Genomic DNA, 16,913 nt, shown 5'->3' on the forward strand with positions numbered 1-16,913 from the left:
ACAGCTTTCATTTGATATCCACATTCTATAAACACATTCTAGGGGTACCGGGGTCCACGTTTTGGCCTATATCTCGAGACCCTAGTTACCCAGGGGTATGAGAATTACCCTCTACTAAAGCACTCATCACCAGCTTTAATCTGATATCAATATTCTATAAACAGATTCTAGGGGTACCCGGGTACACTTTTTGGCCTATAGCTCGAGACCCTAGTCACCCAGGGGTATGAAAATTACCCCCTACTAAAGCACTCGTCAACAGCTTTCATCTGATAGCCATATTCTATACACACATTCTAGGGGTACCCAGGTCCACGTTTTGGCCTATATCTCGAGACCCGAGTCACCCAGGGGTATGAAAATTACCCTCTACTAAAGCACTCATCAAGAGCTTTCATTTGATATGCATATTCTAGGGGTACCCGAGTCCACGTTTTGGCCTATATCTCGGGACCCTAGTCACTCAGGGGTATGAAAATTACCCTCTACTAAAGCACTCACCAACAGCTTTTATTTGATATCCATATTCTATAAACACACCCTATTGGTACCCGGGTCCACGTTTTGGCCTATATCTCGAGACCCTAGTCACCCAGGGGTATGAAAATTACCCTCTACTAAAGCACTCATCAACAGCTTTTATTTGATATCCATATTCTATAAACACACCCTAGGGATACCCGGGTCCACGTTTTGGCCTATATCTCGAGACCCTAGTCACCCAGGGGTATGAAAATTACCCTCTACTAAAGCACTCATCAACAGCTTTCATATGATATCCATATTCTATAAACACACTCTAGGGGTACCCGGGTCCACGTTTTAGCCTATATCTCGAGGAAATATGCTGTTTTGAGTATTTTCCCGGCAAGTATTAGAATTTTTCTCACCTTTTAAACCTTCCCTAGACCTCCACGAATAATTCAAGACCAAGGTAAGATAAATCCGTTCAGCCGTTCTCGAGTTTTAGCGAGACTAACGAACAGCAATTCATTTTTATATATATAGATTTTATTAGTTGCTTGTGTCTAACGACTTCCATAATGTTGAATGGTCGTACGCCGAGCTCTTCACATAGTATTGTATGAGGTCTTCCGGCTCTTTCATAGGCTGGACAGTCAATCAAAAGATGGTTGATTGTTTGTGATGTTGTCGAGTCACATGGACATGCATCTTCTTCGATGATTTTAAAACGTTTTAAATACGCCTTGCAATAGCTGTGACCTGTTAGGATTTGAGTCATTTCGAAACTCAGTATTTGACTATAACTTTCCGCTTCCGCAGGAGATTGAAAGAATAGTTTAGTGCCGCTTCCGGTTGGTTCGTTGATAAACTCACTATGCCACGTTTCAGCAATCTTTTGATGTTCTTGGCGCTTAGCATAGCTAAGTGGACATGCGTAATACGAGGGAGTTGTTGTTAGCGCCGCTGCTTCTTTAGCCGCTTCATCTGCAAGCTCATTGCCCATGATACCGATATGAGCTTTCACCCATGAGAACTCAACCGAATAGTTTTGACGTAATTGATCTTTCGTGTATTGGTTGCAATCAATGAATTCGTGTTGCTCCGATCTTTAATAGCGTCAAGGCATGACTGGCTATCACTTAAGATATGTAGCCTGGTAGACGCAAGATAGGTTTGGGACCATGCTAGAGCTGAATCTATAGCTAAGGTCTCGGCTTGAAAGACAGTACAAACTTTATCTAATTTAAATGTCTCCTTATAGTGGGTGCCGTTTGGTTGAAAAACAACAAAAGCGCATCCACATTCTTCGGTTTCCAGCTTGCTTCCATCAGTAAAAATTAAAGTTGTATCGGTTGTTGATATTATATCGATTTGTGTTTGTTGTGTAACGAATTTACTTGCAAATCCTCTTATTTGCAATCCTCTGCTAAGTTCGAATCACTAAACTGTTGAATAAATAACTCCAATATTGAATAATGGAAAAATGGCCTTTATTAAAGTACTTCACAATAACACTTATACTTTGCTACTCGCTGGCTTAATAACGAAACTGATTGATAACTCAAATTAAACTCTACTATTGGCCGCCAGATCGCGTACTTAATCAATAACTGATTGATTGCTCAACTCGAACTGAATTACTTTTTACTCGCTTGTGCCGCTTTTATAGTTTACGCTGCATACATCTAGGCTGTTCTAATTCCAGAACTTACCAACTATTTCGAGTGTTTATAGTTCTCATATAGTTTCTACTTGTTTACAATTTTCTACTTTTCAGCGTCTCTCAGATGTATGTGAGTTTGTAGTTTACAGTCTCTCGCACACACATAGGCGTATAAGTAAATGCATCTGTGTGTGACATCTCTTTCGGCTGCCTTATATATGTGTATACATGATTTGATTATTGACGTAAATACTGCTTGGCATGGCCTTAGCATCGCCTTAGTGATGGTATAGCTTAGTGATACTAATATCCGTGACACTGCCCTCCACCTAAGTCTGATCGTCCCGATCAGACAAATCTCTCCATCTAAACGCTGCTAATCTCTCCAAATGTACCACTCTTCTACTCCGTGGTTTCTCAATGCTTTGTATGCGGTAGATGGTATCACTGATCTTCTTCACAACTTTGTACGGGCCTTCCCAACTGCACCGAAATTTGGCTGGAACACCTTTCCGCCGGTGAGGTTGTTTAACAGTACCAAATCTCCCGCCAAGAAACCTTCCGAATTAAAGTTCTTGTCATGCCAGTGTTTCATCTTACTACTCATTACCCTGGGCCGTTCCTTCACACTCTGTTGTTTGGTCAATGAACCACTTCGAAGAGCTTGCGCTGGACGGATTTGCTTTGCATAATCGGTATCGTTCCCACATTTCACAACAGTAGTGCGCTCCGGCTTGAAACTACCGTCGCATTCTTTCTCGGAAATTCGTTGCTTCCTTTTCCTGCGTCTTTTAGGTTTTGTCAATGCCAGTGTTTCTCTCGCAGGTACTTTTGATTTTGATTTATTTGGCCCATTTGATCTATCAACATTTGCCTTTGACTTTCGTGGTCTTTGTCGAATCTTTTCCACCAGTACCCGATTACTGCTGAACCCTTTTTCCAAACTAAAGTTAAGTGGTATGTCCTGATTCTTATAGCGCATAATTTTCCTCCGCATATCGATCATGACGTCATGGTAAACCAAGAAGTCCACTCCCAATATGACTTCATCAACGATATCCGCCACAACGAATTTGTGTAGAACCATGACTTTTCCAATTAATACCTCACATACCACTTCGCCTTGGACTTGATTATATTCGCCTGTGACCGTACGCAACCTTGCTCCAGGTAATGACTTTACTTTCCTGTAGACCAAATCAGATCGGATCAAGGAATGAGATGCCCCCGTATCTACAGTCAGTACACGCTCTTTACCATCCACATTCCCTCTGATGGTAAGACTGCTTGATTTCCTTCCAATCTGCGACACAGATATCACAGGACATTCAATAGCCGGGGCAAGTTTTCGTTCTTTACATCCGACACGCTCTTGCTCATTTCCGCCAGCTTTGCGTTTACGGCCACCCACATTGTTGGAACTATTAGGACCAAGATCGCAATGACGTGCAATGTGACCTGGGTTGCCGCACTTGAAACATTTAATAACTCCGGCATGCTTCTGTTGAGATCCCTTCAGTGCTTCCAAAATTGTGTCTACCCACTCTGGGCTTTCTACTTCCACACGGCGTGCTTTGAAAACTGGCTTACACAGAAGCGACGCTGTTTCCTGAATCAGACCATGTGATACCGTTTCAGCAAATGTTAGTTTTGGATTCGCATATGTAGCCCGCTTCGTTTCCATATCTCGTATGCCATTTATAAAGCTCTGAATCTTTACCCTTTCAGTGTATTCCACGGGTGCATCCGCATTCGCTAAATGTGCTAGCCTTTCAATATCCGACGCAAACTCTTGCAATGTTTCACCAGGCCTCTGGAAGCGGTTCAGTAACTCCATTTGGTATATCTGTCTCCTATGCTCGCTTCCATAACGTCGTTCTACAGCAGCCATCAATGCTTCATAATTGTTCCGCTCTCCTTCGGGAATCGTCTGTAGGATTTCCGCTGCTGGCCCCTTCAATGCCACGAACAATGCAGCAACTTTATCTTCCGAATTCCATTGGTTCACTGCTGCGGTCTTCTCAAACTGTAGCTTAAAGACCTGAAAAGGAACAGAACCGTCAAAGGATGGTGTCTTTACCTTTGGATTACTCGCTGAAACAGCTGGGCGATTTAGTTGTAACTGCTCCATACGACCTTTTAAATCATCTACTTCTGCCTGAAATTGAGCCATTTTTGCATCCTGCGCTTCCAGTTTTGATGATACCTGTTCCAAAATTTCTGCCGACATTTCAGATATACGTGCCTCTTGCGCTTCCAATTGAGATGCCATATATGTCTTTTGGTCTTCCAGTTGATATGACACTTGCGACGTCATTTCTGAAATACGTGCCTCCTGTGATTCCAGTTGGGATGCCATATATGTCTTCTGTGACTCCAGTTGGAATGTTATATTTGTCTTTTGTTCTTCCAGTTGGGATGTTATATTTGTCTTTTGTTCTTCCAGGTTTGATGACATGTTGGTGGATATTTGTGATGATATTTCGGACATTTGTGCCGATATTGCAGCCAATATCATGTTCAAGTCTGTGTTTGTAACTGTCTGCGATGTTTCGTTTTTCTCTTCAATTTTTGTTGTTGTTTCGTCCCCATCAGGATAAAAGACAAACTCGTCCACATCAATTCCTTGCGACTCCATTACCTCTCGTAGCCGTGCTTTAAGTTCGATCTTATTGCCGGTTGTATTTAATCCACGGTTCTCCAACTCCTTTTTCAGTTGCTGGATCTTCAATTCACTGAACTTTGCCATGTCCAAGTTGTATTCCCAATCTTCGGAATTTATTCAACAATTCCTCTTCTGACACCAATTGTAACGAATTTGCTGCAAATCCTCTTATTTGCAATCCTCTGCTAAGTTCGAATCACTAAACTGTTGAATAAATAACTCCAATATTGAATAATGGAAAAATGGCCTTTATTAAAGTCCTTCACAATAACACTTATACTTTGCTACTCGCTGGCTTAATAACCAAACTGATTGATAACTCAAATTAAACTCTACTATTGGCCGCCAGATCGCGTACTTAATCAATAACTGATTGATTGCTCAACTCAAACTGAATTACTTTTTACTCGCTTGTGCCGCTTTTATAGTTTACGCTGCATACATCTAGGCTGTTCTAATTCCAGAACTTACCAACTATTTCGAGTGTTTATAGTTCTCATATAGTTTCTACTTGTTTACAATTTTCTACTTTTCAGCGTCTCTCAGATGTATGTGAGTTTGTAGTTTACAGTCTCTCGCACACACATAGGCGTATAAGTAAATGCATCTGTGTGTGACATCTCTTTCGGCTGCCTTATATATGTGTATACATGATTTGATTATTGACGTAAATACTGCTTGGCATGGCCTTAGCATCGCCTTAGTGATGGTATAGCTTAGTGATACTAATATCCGTGACAGTTGCATTACCATACCATAATTAATTGTTTGTCGATCTGAATGTTAGGTTAGGTTGCGAGGGCTGAGCTGGACACTATGGTAACAGCTCACTACTTAGGCCACCGATGGGCCCATTGTAATACCATATACGGTCTCAAAAAGGACCCCTACCCTGCCTAAAGCGCGTCAAACCACTTCGTGGAATTTATGTATTTTGCTAGAGCCTTGACTTGATAGCTAGAGACCTCAGCAAGGTCATGTAGAAAAGGTTTACCAAGGATGGCCAACCTACGCCTACTAAGCGCTGGACAATGACAGAGAAGGTGCTAAACACTCTCCTCCTCTTCTGTACATCTCCAGCTGCGACAATAGTCGAAGGTCGTTACCCCAATTCTAGCACCATGCGTGCCTATTAAACAATGCCCTGTTAGAACCCTTATCAGGGACGATATAACTGATTTGTTTAAAATCAGAAGCGCTCTTGTGCGCCCCTTGTCATATGAGGGCCAGGTTAGCCTGGATGTCTCACACGATGATATGGCTGACCATAGTCCATTTGCAATTCTTATAGTGCTTGTGTTCACACGAAGCCTGAAAGTGGCCATGGGTATACGGCATACCTACCGAATCATTTCCCGGAAGGATATGGTCGGTGGTGCCTCTTCTGGCCAGCTCGTCTGCTCTGCAGTTGCCTTCAATATCCCTGTGCCCAGGTACCCATATAAGGCTGATACTGAAGTGCTGAGCCATCTCGTTAAGAGATCTGCGGCATTCAGTGACCGACTTTGCGTTGTCGACGAATGAGTCCATGCGGCCTGGCTGTCTGAGAAAATAAACACCCGTTTACCATCCTTAGGCATAGACCCGAGATGATTCACAGCCCTGTGTATTGCCAGCATTTCCGCTTGGTAAACACTGCAATGATCTGGTAGGCGAAAAGAGACCTCTAGACCCAGATCCGGTGAAAAGAGACGTGCTCCCACCTTCCCGTCAAGCTTAGAACCATCCGCGAATACGTTGATAGCACCCGGTACCTTATGTTATCTGGTACTCCAGTCTTGTCGCGATATCACTTCCGAAACTAGATATATATTTCGCTGGAGAATTTTTTGTCCATGTTTGTTGGGTAAACAAAATCCAGCTGTTGCCGTATCTACAAATTATCTAGATAATAAAAAAACCAATGTTGCCGCACAAAAAAGCATACCTAAAGATGGCCTTAAACTGTGACTGAAAAACGAGCAAGACATAGGAAGCGAGATATTTGCGAAGTACTAAACTTTGCGACCCGGTTCTCGAACATCTTAAGACGCACACCTGCTACTGACTTATCATGATTTTTAATACAGTTAGAACTATATCAAAATAAAGGCGTATGAAAGTTTCCAAGTCTTATCTGAAGCACCGAGGTCAAACCCTTAAATGGCTGGAGTAATTTCAGTTTTCTAAATGAATAAAGTTTGAATAGAAATTTTTTCAGTGCCATAATATTTTTGAATTATTTTTAGTTGTCATTTGTTAGTGTAAATTGGTTTTTTATATCGAAGTGCTCGCTTATCATATGAAAGTCTCTTAAAGAGTCATAAGATATCAAAAAGGAGACTGAACTTGAAGCGTTTGCGCTCTTTATGTGCTCATTTAGAAGTCCGATATGAATGATGTTCCCTTCTTGTGATGGTCATCCAAGGGAATAAACGTCACGGCACCGAGATGGGATAGTCTCTGCCTTGTCAGAATGAAGCATTCGCAGAGAATATGAACCGGCGTTTCATCCTCCAGCTCACAAAGGCGGCATATTTATGTATCAGATAGATTTGACTTACATAGGTGAAAGAGTGGACTACAGTGTTCCGTATAGTACCCAGCAAGAGTAGGCCTTCTCTACTCTTACCTAGATTAATGGGTTTGGCTCATACTCTCGTTGCTGGAAGTATAAATTATGTGACCTGCCTATGCCCTGGGCATTCAATTCAATTGTTCCTGAATTGCTTTTTCAGTTCCTTGTGGCTTCCTTAGTGGGTGCCTTTGTGAGACCACAGAAAGGCTCTGGACTATATGATGCTGCTAAATCACCCTGCTTGGCTAGGTAGTCTGCCTACATTACCTGCATGTCTCTGATACCCGAGAACCCATCCTAACAAACCTTGTTTTTGGCTCCAGATCATTTAGGACTCCAATGCATTCATCCACTAGCTTAGAAGTAGTTGTGTAAGACTGCAAAGCACGTATGTCCGCCCGGGGGGTGTGACATAATGTGGATACACCTCATGGCTAAGCCTCTTCGTAGTCACACTCTACCGCAAACTTCTATTGTATGGATTTCTGCCTGGGGGAACATTCCATTGGTATTGGCCCATTGGATGCCAGCTCCCGTTTTTTGTCAGCAAATTTTGATTAATTCGTGAACCAGACCTCTGAGTCAGGGTCAGTACATGGATTCCCTGTTTCCCAAAGAGTTCTGTCCATAATGGATACCTAAAAATTCTGTAAAAATGTGAGCATAGGGGCCATTACATGTCGTAGTTACAATGCGGGATTTCCTATGAATTTTCTTATTACTTTCATATGTCCTATCATGTTTCCGCTCTTTAGCTCAGAGATATATTTAAGTCTTAGTGCATTAACAGGGGACGTTCTGTTGTTGTTGTTGCTATTGTAGCTGTGCTTCGCCACATCCGTGGCCATTCACTAATTGGCATCAATGCCTTCTAAGGGGAGTCCGATGAAACTTACTATTTCAACAGGGTTGGGCCAGAAAGATAAGGATGTAAGCGGCGTTGATTCCACATTGCAATTGAAAAGACACATTACTAGTGGGACAGACATTGGGTATTTCGGGGTTGATTATGTATAAGCAAAAGGTTAACCTATTATAGTATCCACATTGAAGTTGTAGAGTGGCGCGCATCTCCATGGGGAGGTTGGTTTCCTCAACTTTGTGTTCCGGGTATTTGTCTCTAAGGACGGGGTTCACCGGGCAATCCCTGGCATAGTAGTCCGAAGCCTTTTATGGATATTTCTGAGCATGGCCGGGGAGAGGGGGGGGAGGGGCAGCCAGGGCAATTTCCCTGGGGCCCGGAAGGTTTTTGGGGGCCCGGTAAGGCAAAGCAGTATTGACAGTACTCTAACTAGGATTTCATAGATACATACATATCTTGTCGCTACAAAAAATTGTTTTAAAATTGAAAATCACTACACTAAAATCATAAGCATCCGATCAAATACTATGGGGCATAGTCATAGTCGAAATAAAATGTGATTTTAAGTTAGATAAACGTGAACTGTCCCATGGGCCCGGCTCGGCACTCTGCGGCCCTGTTTCTGAGGGCCTTGTCATGTTACTCTTTTTCAAACGGTTGAATTCTTAAGAACGATTTCTTCATAGTGCTCGCCAAGATGACTTCTCAAGTTCCTGGAAGGCGGAACCTTTTTGTGATGGCCAGGTTTCTGGGTATTCAGCAGATACTGTTTCTTCAGCATTTCATTTCTCTACTTTATGGGGAGTAGTCTCACCTCATTACGTAGGTGATGCTCTGGGGACATAAGAAGACATCCCGTTCTAAGCGCGGTTTTTAACAGGCCTGCAGCTTTCTCCAGTATGTTTTTTAGGCCCAGCGAGCATATAAGGGACGCGTAGCATACAAGCGACCGGCCAATTGCTTTAAAGATGTATCTGAGCGTTTTTTTAAATCTGCCCCAAGTGCTGCCGGCAAGAGACGTGAGAATTTTGATGCTGCTCTGGAATTTTGATACAATTGCGGCGGCATGTTCGCCAAAATGTAGATGCTGATCGAATGTCACACCCAGAATTTTCGGATGTAAGAGAATAGGTAGCGCCGCACACTTGTTTGCCAATAAAAACTAGTCGATGCAGTTTGCTAAGTTTGGTTGTTGCTGTTCTTTGCGTGGTCTTCGGCCACCAAACTAAGGAGTCATAGTTGACTATTGGCTTCACAACATAATTCAGTGTCCATTATACCATTTTAGCAAATTTCCGCCACGTTTTGCCCTAAAGTCGAGTGCAGACGAAGAAAGCTCTTGTTGATTTGTTTAAGGTGCTTTCTAGATGAGCATTCCACGTCCAGTTAACCGCTAGATATTTTCCTTCCATTGAAAATCGGATTTTTGTGCCAACCAGGGATGGTTCTGGCATGGCTAGCTTTCTTCCCCAGGTAAAAGGCACTGGGACAGTTTTTTTTAGGATTGATAGACAATCCTTTGGTATAATACCACCTATGATGCGCAGGGCTTCGTTGTGCAACCTTGTGATGCAGATCACTAAGTCATCTACATATCTTTTTGTGTCAAATCCATTGTATTTCAGTAACTGAAGGAGTCACAGATGGCGACTAGGGTCCACAAGAAAGGAGGGAGCACACCTCCTTTAGGGCATCCCCCAGTGGCCACAATCGACTGAGTTGTCCCTCCCAGCTCAAGACTGATTTTTCTAAAAGGATTAGAAAATTGTATAACTATCGCAATCCTTCATTGTTTTTAATAATTTTCTCCATTGCTAATTTCATGTACGACCTGGTTTACATATAATGACACTCTCTTCATTTTCGTACTTAACTACTAATCGGTAATTAAATAACTAGATTTCTGTAATTATGAGAAAAAATTTAAAGATATCGATTTTTTTCTCAGTCTTCGAACCATTTTTAGGATGTCATCTCTAAATGGAAGCACGAAATAAAAGAGAAGGGTAAAAATTTGACAGTTAGTAATCTATGTAGTTCCTAGGGGTGGAACATATGTGAACGCACAGATTAACTATTTTGGGTTTATTGCAGATTAGTGTATGTGTAAACGTGGTCTAAAAGCTGATTCGTTTGACAAATTTTTAGCCCAAACTTAACTTTATATAATTCCAAGGTAAGCTTTTAATTCAAAAAATTTAAATTGGGTTTCGAGACAAACCACACCAGTTGGTCAGTGAGAACCAACCCCGTTTCTGAAAGAACACATAACACAAACATCCAATTTTACAATACCTGCTTGTGCACTTAGGAATTATAAATATAAGGAAAACGACAACAACAGATCAGAACGAAAAATGACACTGAAGATGGCACAACGTCGAACCCGATTTATAACCAAACCTAATCATTCCTTGTCGAGAAAATCGTTCCAATATAGTGACGAATATTAGCATCACTAAGCGATGCTAGCATCACTAAGCCGATACTAAGCAGCCACTGGTATGTACGTAAACAAATCAATAATCATTTACACACATGCATACAAGGCAGCGGAGAGATACTCACAAACGCATGTCATCATCAGCCGAAGTAGTACTCACATATACACACGCATATGGCTACAAACTACAAATATACATGTATATGGCTGGTAACCAAGCGTGAAGTTCACGAAATTACTAGACCTTAGGAGAAATGGGTGAGCGAGGAAACCGAGAGTATAAAAGCAGCGCAAGCTGAGGCATGACTAAGCAGTTTGATTTAAACACGCAATTAATTGTGAAGTAAGAGTTATTGTGAAGTACTCTCAAATTAGTCTAATAAAGACTATTTTGCATTATTGAATATTGGAATTACTTATTCCACAGTTTAGCGATTCGGACGTTAGCAGAAGGTTTAAGCGGAATTTCGCTAAATTCGTTACAATATACATATATCAATTATCCACCCTGTCGGAAAATCAACAAAACAAAATGAATCAGTTAGCTTTTTAAATTGTAAATGCAAAAAGAAAATGAAACATTTGCAGAACGATATTCCCACTGATAACCGCAAATACACTTGAAATATAATTAAAAATTTGTGTGAAAGTGCAAATTACAATTAAAATTTGTGAGATAATTTTTTAGGTGGGAGTGTTGCACGGAAAAATCATCGTAAAAATAATTTGTATGTTAATATTTATTGTTTGTGCAGGTGTCAATAAATTGTCTAAATAATTACTAATAGTTATACATATTTACTAAACCCTATTGTCTACGAGTAAAAATTAAAGCAACTGCAGTTTCACCGTGTGATTCGCGGCTCGAGTCTCGGTGAAACCTTTGATAACATTACGAAATTGCCTGATGATGAATTCGTGGCGGTTTTCGAAATGGTACCATCGCAATATGCCAGTAAATGTTTCTTTTTTCTTTTCAGATTCTCTTAGAAAAACATAATAATTGAATATTCAATTATTATAAGCCGGTGTTAAGCTCATAAATTCTTAATAATAAGTATAAATTGAACACACCATTAAACAAACAAACATAAAAATTATGTAGTTTGCAACTAATTATATTTAACTATCAAAGCTAACATCGCACGCCAACAATCTATTTTCTTAAATAAATCTTCGAAGTTTTTGCAAATATTTGGCAACTGAGATTTAAGTGAAGGTATTTTTTGGTGTACAAAATTGTTTGTATTCTTTAATTTCTTATTACATATTGGTCGCATTTCGAACACGGAATGTGTCAAAGTTTGGTGTAATTGTATTAGATACACTTTTCGGTGTGATATCAAACTAAAAGCCCCCGTTTTTCACATAGGAGCGTTTAGCTCAATCTTATGTATTATGAGTAGATTGCACGTATTTTTATGGAGAACGGTAGATTCATCGACACTGGTGCCATCTGACATGAAAAAGTCAGCCGTCTTCGAACTTTTGTTGCAAGAAAAGCATAAGAAGAAGAACTTGACATGTGCTTTGGCTAAGGGTGCTGGCACACTTTGCAAGTGAAATTATTTGTTCCATTCATTGGTAACTTTTCTAACATTTTTCGCAATTAAAAACTGCAATATAACAAATACATACGACACACAATATGCTAGCAAGTATTTGTGTTATAGAGAGAGGATGTATATAACAGTGCTTCGCGAAAAGAACTTCCGGTGTTTAAGTCCCGGCCGAAGCAACTTCCAATTTTTTTTATTTTTGTTATAGTTGAAATTCTATTTTTAGAATAGTTTTTATCAGCACTTCTTGGGGACGAAATTCACACTATTTTGGTTTTATACACCACAATACCACAAAGTGCGGTTTTAACTCCAAAATTTTGTTCCGCGATGACATTAAGGAACTTCCTTTCTTTAGATCTCCAAGTTTTGATAGTCATCTAGCCATAGAAATTCCTGAGATTTATTAGCGTCACATTCAGAAACTGCTTCGTCACTCCGGTAATCTTCTTATGGGCAAACGGAGTCGCAGCTTTTTGCTGCTCTTAGAATCTCTAGCGCCCTTTGCTGCGAGAAGGCCACCGTTACTTCGCAGGGCGGCCCATCGAGGGGAAGGTTTTGATCAAATACAGGATAGTTCATGCGTGCTAACGCCCAACCCGGTCAGCTCAGTAGAGCTAAGCCCTCACACCGGTTACCTATCCTAGCAAAGGCTTAAGACCCAGTAGTGGAAAAACAAAAATATACCAAAAAATTTACTCGTGTAGAGAGACCCTAGATCTTATTCCTGTGCTTCACACAATCAAAACATATTTTAGATGTGCTTCGTGTTAACATAAGTGAAAGGCAAGTAGAATTGCAAAAAAAATATTATTTTGGGTCGTATGTTTTTTGATGATATGGTAGCGCTGTTTCAAAAGGAGATATATACATCTACTTATACTAATTGTTACATAAATAATAATTTCGTAAAACCAGCTACCTGCTAAGTGATGGGTAGTTTTATTTACAAGTACATATATTTATGTATGGTGTAGTTAAGTTGACCATGCATGCATACTCAGGCAGGCGTTGGCTGTATACAATTGTAGCACGTACCTGCTGCAAGTAAATGTAAGCAAGTTGCTCGAGGTCAGGTCAGAAATGAGTTAATATCTTTTGAAACACAAAATTGTCCAACTTAAAAAAAGGGTTTTTTTGATGAAAGTGTATCGCATATTATATATATTTTTTCGAAAATATTCTTGAGGGAAACCGGTATTTAATAATTATTTAAAAAATTGATTTTTTATTCATTATTTTGATTTTTTATAATTAAATATTTTTTTAACGTAGTTATAAAGTAAATATTGTTACCTTCGAAATAAAACAAAAATTAATAAGATACGACGAGTGGAACCAAAGATACAGCATTTTGAATGTGGGCAATTTTGCTCACCCATCGAATGTGAGCAGATGCAGATCTCTGAAAAAAAATTTTTTCCAGGAAATCCTGATATATGTAGGTATATGCTTATTTCGTGCGAGCAACTTAAAAAAAGTTTGAGCCGAATCAAAATTATTAAATCTCTAAAGCTCGATTTGTAAAATAATGACCGATATGAAAACACAGTTTATGTATGTCGTATGTGGGTAATAGCTGCCAAGAAGAAGAAGGGGAGTTACCTCTATATTTCGTTAGCTTAATTCACAGATAAATTTTTTTAAACTGCGTTGTTCGCGCAGATTCTGTTACGGCATATTTAAATACACCCTCCGTAAAAAATTTGAAGTTATTAGAGCCAATAACCGCAGAGATATGACCCTTTTAAAAAGCCATATCTGCATGCAGTGAATGTAAAAATAAAAATTTTCTTTGTTTCTCCTGTAAAATTTAAGTTTGTTGTTTAGGGTCTATGTGAATTAAACTAACGATTTGTATCATCCTTTTTCTCAAAGATTTTCAGTCACATAAATATATTTTACAAAAAAAATGCATGACATAGCTAAAAAAATATAAAAATATAATGAAACAAACTTAAATCGATTTAATTAAAATTAAATATAAAAAAAAAATTATTATTTGATTACATTTTGAGTTCACATATTTTTATTTTTTTTTAAGTCAATTTCGATATAATTTGCTTTATTTTATTTCATTTTAATTTATTTTTCTTCTATTTTATTTTATTTTGTTGTTTTTTTTTATTCTATATTTTTATTTATTTTATTTCTTTTTATTTTATTTTGCTTTGTTTTAAATTTTGATTTTGGCGACCTTTTTGGTAACTAATCAGTTTTTGCTAGCTGGCTTGAGGTCCGAATTGAAATAAAAAACAATGGTTTTTTTTTATATATTACCAACATATTTCGATTACACACGGTAATCGTCTTCAGGGTGAAAAATTGTTTACACGTGTGTATCACTTGACGTGGAGTTTATCACTTCAAGTGATACACACGTGTAAACAATTTTTCACCCTGAAGACGATTACCGTGTGTAATCGAAATATGTTGGTAATATATAAAAAAACCCTTGTGTTTTTATTTCAATTCGAACCTCAAGCCAGCTAGCAAAAACTGATTTGCTTTGTTTTATATATATTTTTTTGAATTTAATTTTTTTCTTTATTTTTTTAATTTATTTTACTTTGTTTTATGTATATTTTTTCCCTTCCTTTTTTTTTTTTGTTCATTTAATTTTATTTTACTCTATTTTACTTTTCTTTTTATTTTTTGTATTTAATTTCAGTTTAATTAATTTCATTTTTTTTTGTTTTTTATTTCTATTTAACTTTTTTGTATTTTATTTCATTTCATTTTAAATAATTTTACGTTGTTTTATATATTTTCTTCTTTTCCCCTGTTTTATTTTATTTAACTTTATTTTAGTTTTTTACATTGTATTATATTTTTATCTTATTTCATTTTATTTGATTTTGTTTTCTTTTCATTCTAATTTTTATTTATTTTATTTCTTTTTATTTTATTTTCCTTTGTTTTATATATATATATTTTTTAATTTTATTTTTTCTTTATTTATTTAATTTATTTTACTTTGTTTTATGTATATTTTTTATTTTATTTTATTTTTTCCTTCATTTTTTATTTTACTTTAATTCTATTTTTATTTTATTTCATTTAATTTTATTTTATTCTATTTCACTTTTTCTTTTTATTTTTTGTATTGAATTTCATTTTCATTAAATTCATTTTTTTTATTTCTATTTAACTTTTTTGTATTTTATCTCATTTCATTTTAAATAATTTTACTTTTTTTATATATATCTTTTTTTCTTTTCCTTTGTTTTATTTTCTTTCCTTTATTTTATTTTTTTACATTGTATTATTTTTTATCTTGTTTCATTTTATTTTATTTTTGTTTTACTTTGGTGTTAAGCCGCCTTGAGGTCCGACTTTTAAATAAAAAATAAAAAATCCTTTCAATTTTACCAATATATTTCGGTTACGTACGCATTTGGATAAGATGGTTAATGTATCTTGTGTGGTTTCTTTTTAGCCAAATCTATTGCCATGGACCGCTGTTGCACACCGTTCAAATGGCACATTTATACAAGGACTCCAAAACGTTTGTCGATATGAAATTGAGAAATCGTCCCGACAAGACATTGGAAGCTTTCAACGTATTTATGGCAGACAAAAATAATGAACCTACTCAGGCGGAGATAAGGGATTTTGTTGATGTAAGTTTACGAGTGGCTTAGATCTCACTTCGTAGAGCTATCTAATTTTCCTTTTATATTTTGTTTTATCTTTTCTTTATTCAGACGCATTTCGAAGAACGTGGAAAAGAATTTGAGGAATGGTCACCGCTTGATTGGAAAGAGCAGCCCAATTTCTTGAATGATATTAACGACCCCGATCTCAAGCAATGGGGTGCTGATTTAAATGTGATATGGAAAGAGTTGGGACGCAATATGATTAATGATGTACACCAAAATCCAGAATATTACTCTATAATACCAGTTCCTAATCCAGTTATTGTACCAGGTGGACGTTTTATCGAATTCTACTATTGGGACTCATATTGGATCATTCGTGGTTTACTCTACTCAGAAATGTATGATACAGCGCGTGGTATGATTGAAAACTATTTGAGCATAGTACAACGTTTCGGTTTCATACCGAATGGTGGTCGTGTGTACTATTCGAAACGTTCGCAACCACCACTATTGACAGCCATGGTGCACTCTTATGTGGAGTTTACTAAAGATTTTGAGTTTGCTGTAAATGCTTTGGATATATTGGAACATGAATTTGAATATTGGATAAATAATCATACTGTACAAGCAAAGGGTTTTGATGTTGCCATTTATGCTGATAGTTCGACTGGTCCACGACCCGAATCGTATCGTGAGGATATTGAGACATCACAAGCTTTTCACACAGATGAAGAGAAGGAACATCACTATTCCGAATTGAAAGCAAGTGCCGAATCTGGCATGGATTTCAGTTCGCGTTTTTTTATAAATGAAAATGGCACCAACGATGGTGATTTGACAAATTTGAAGACACGTTCCATTGTTCCGGTTGAATTGAATTCTATATTGCATTGGAATGCGAAAATGATAGCCGAATTCCACGTGAAGGCAGGAAATCCAACGAAAGCTGCAGAATATAAGCTCAAAGCTGCAAAGCTATACGAGGTAGGATTTGAGATGACTATTAGTACGATTTTCCTTACACAGTGGTGGCCAGGAGGCCTTCACTTTATTCTGTAGGAAAGTATTACCGATGTGGACGGTCGTCTGTCGGTTAA

General features: G+C 38.0%; 2 protein-coding genes across 15 annotated transcripts in view; one reads left to right on the forward strand and one right to left on the reverse strand.

Annotated features, from left to right (window-relative positions):
* Rbpn-5 (Rabaptin-5) overlaps positions 1–16,913 on the reverse strand; it is a 371,253-nt gene that overhangs the window by 321,261 nt on the left and 33,079 nt on the right. The window lies entirely within an intron of this gene.
* Positions 1–16,913, forward strand: part of Treh (Trehalase) — a 342,181-nt gene that overhangs the window by 297,324 nt on the left and 27,944 nt on the right. For all 10 annotated transcript variants that reach the window (XM_067772274.1, XM_067772273.1, XM_067772276.1 and 7 more), the window contains 2 exons: positions 15,654–15,837; positions 15,922–16,800. In XM_067772274.1, coding sequence (XP_067628375.1) covers positions 15,654–15,837; positions 15,922–16,800 — 1,063 coding nt within the window. The remainder of the gene's footprint in view (positions 1–15,653; positions 15,838–15,921; positions 16,801–16,913) is intronic.

Source organism: Eurosta solidaginis, chromosome 3, assembly GCF_040869045.1.
Source record: "Eurosta solidaginis isolate ZX-2024a chromosome 3, ASM4086904v1, whole genome shotgun sequence".
Taxonomy (NCBI): domain Eukaryota; kingdom Metazoa; phylum Arthropoda; class Insecta; order Diptera; family Tephritidae; genus Eurosta; species Eurosta solidaginis.